Here is a 2,583-nt window from a genome sequence, read left to right as displayed (position 1 = left end):
GCGGGGTGTGGCGCCGGGCGAGGGGGGGCGCGTGGCGGGGCGGGGCGGGGGGGGGGGGGGGGTGGGGCGGCGGGGGTGGGGGCGCGGCAGGGCGCCGGGGCGGCGAGGTCCGGGGGCGCGGCGGGGCGCGGGAAGGGCTTGGCTCTGGGGAGCACATGTGCCGCCTCGGCTCCAGGAGGGTGGGTCCAGCCCCCTTGCTGCCTTTCGGAACAGAACCCGCAACGTGGCTGCGGCCGTGTCTGGTCTCCAGACACAGTTCTGGACTGCCCAGCACTTTGCCAAAATCTGCATAAGTTGCCAACATTTAAAAATTGAAGAATTACCCACCCCTGCCAAATGTGTATTTTTAGCTTCTTCAAAAACAGCAAATGGGACCATCTGGTCCCACGGGGCCTCCACATCCCCTCCTGGCCGGCAGAGGCTGGAACCGCGTGGGGGCCCCTCACGTCAGGGGAGCCATGCTGCATGCATTCACCTGCATTACCCATCACCTTACTTTGGGGACCCCAGGGGCCCTTGAGTTTGAGACCCTGTAGCCTACTCTGGCTGCTAAAGGGAAGTTTCTGAGTCTGTGTGGACCTGAATAAATGAGCAGACCCCAGGTTTGACCCCGGGTGGCCGTTCACATTGGCATTCGCTCAATGGGCAGGTGCCCTACTGGTCAGGGACCCAGGATTCTCTGTCGGAAACCCCAGTGCTAACCTCATTTTCTTCTTGGTTTCGTAACATCCGATGAATAACTGAGGAGCGAGTCGACATTGTGCTTTGGTAGAAATCCACCCACCGTGTGCTCAACCTTAGGAAACCATGCCTAAGATGCGGTCCCTGGGGAATGCACTAATGTGCCCACTGGTGAGGAAGAGAAAGTCCTAATTTGACCCTGAAAAACCAGCCACCGGGAAATGCAGGTTGAGTCGTTAAATAAGCTCTCTCCCCACAGGAATTCAAGGACAGCAAAAAATCCCGACAAAGAGGAAGAGCCAGCCAGCGGTGCCAGCGGAGGCCTGCGTCCAAGGAGGTGAAAGTGCTTTCTCAGGCGTCACACCCTTGGGGACATGGAGGATGTGAGGGTGGCTTGTGGTCGAGACGACAGCCGGTGGGAGCCCCAGCACGCACGGAGTGCTGCATCCACAGGGGACCGGGCCTTTGGTAGATTGTCTCTGGGGACAGAGCAGGCGGAAGCTGGGGACCGTCACTGTTCTTGCCCTGCCCCCGGCCAGCCGCTCTCCGTCATCGGAGTTGACCCCTTGCATCCCCTGGAGCTTCAGAGCAGTGACAGCTGGCTCTGGATTTCGCTGGGCCCAGACACAGCTAGCTGGCCACTGCTGCTCAGAGACGACCCTCCCCCCACCCCGACACCCCCGGCTCATCTACCTGGGACAAGGTGTCACTTTTTCCGGAAGCAACATGTGGTCATTACCAAAAAAAAAAAAAAAAATCATTTTTTCAGTAGTTGATTCTGGACAGAGGTGAATTATAGCAGCTTGGCTTGACAGCTTGCCCCCCATGTCCCCCCATTGGTTTTCTTTTTTTTTTTTAACCTGCTTGTCTTTTTTGTATGAGAGATTCTGAGGGTTTCCTGCAGCCAAACTGGGTTTATTTGTCATTCTATCAATCAGAAATTGTTATTAATGGCTCGCCCACACATCTGCAATGGGATGGTAATTTATGTCCATAATAATAGCCTGCGGGTGGCTTGGGTTCCTACAGGCCCTGATCAAGGGAAGATTAAACCATGCTCAGTGTACAGGGGGCTTTCCAGATTGGTGGCAGGGGCTTCTAGGCATCCGGAGAGATCCATCAGCATCCCTAATACAAACGGAGAGGAGGGGGCGGGCGAGGCGGCAGAGAGAGGCCCCAGGAGAGTGCGAGCCAGGCCCCAGCTGGTCCCTGCCTTGCCTTTTCGGTCTTTTTTCCTTTTTCTCTCTTCTCGCCCCAAACCCACACTCCTCTCAGCGAGGGCGGGATGTGATTAAAACCATCCATCCTTTGCATCATTTATTCATCCACTCATGCATTCATTCAGCAAAGATATGTCGTGCACCTGTGACGCGCTGGGCACTGTTCTGGAAGTGGGGGACTGCAGGGAGCGAGGCAAAGGGTCTGTCTCTGTGGAACTTAAATAGTGGGGAAGCGGGCAGCAAACAGACACAGTGTCCCCCCTTATCCGGGGGGTTGCGTTCCCAGGCCCTCACTGGACGCCTGGAACCACGGACACCACCGAGCCTTGTGTGTACTATGTTTTTTCCTCCAGGTACACACCTCTGGGAAAGTTTGATTTATAAATTAGGCACAGAAGAGAGTGACAACAATAACCCATAATAGACTAGAGGAAGCATAACAATCTCCTGTAATAAAAGTTATGTGAATGTGGTCTCTCTGTCTCTCTCAAAACCTCTTGGGCTGTACTCGCCCCCTCCTTGTGAGGAGGTGACGTGATAAGATGCTGTGTGAAGAGATGAGTGAGCTGGATACGCAGGCCTGGGATGCAGTGCGAGGCTACTAGGGACCTTCTGGCACTGTGTCAGAATCAGGGACATCTGCCTTCAGGCCGTGGCTGACTGTGGGTAACTTAAACCCCGG

General features: G+C 55.6%; 1 protein-coding gene across 1 annotated transcript in view; it reads left to right on the top strand.

The window, feature by feature from the left end:
• Nucleotides 1–2,374, top strand: part of EDN3 (endothelin 3) — a 19,319-nt gene extending 16,945 nt beyond the window's left edge. The window contains exon 4 of the mRNA XM_032387735.1: nt 941–2,374. Within this exon, the coding sequence (XP_032243626.1) occupies nt 941–1,022 (82 nt within the window). The 3' untranslated portion in view covers nt 1,023–2,374. The remainder of the gene's footprint in view (nt 1–940) is intronic.
• The last annotated feature ends 209 nt before the right edge of the window (nt 2,375–2,583 follow it).

This window comes from Phoca vitulina, unplaced genomic scaffold, assembly GCF_004348235.1.
Source record: "Phoca vitulina isolate PV1807 unplaced genomic scaffold, GSC_HSeal_1.0 scaffold50, whole genome shotgun sequence".
NCBI lineage: Eukaryota > Metazoa > Chordata > Mammalia > Carnivora > Phocidae > Phoca > Phoca vitulina.
This window is presented reverse-complemented; position numbering and strand designations above follow the sequence as displayed.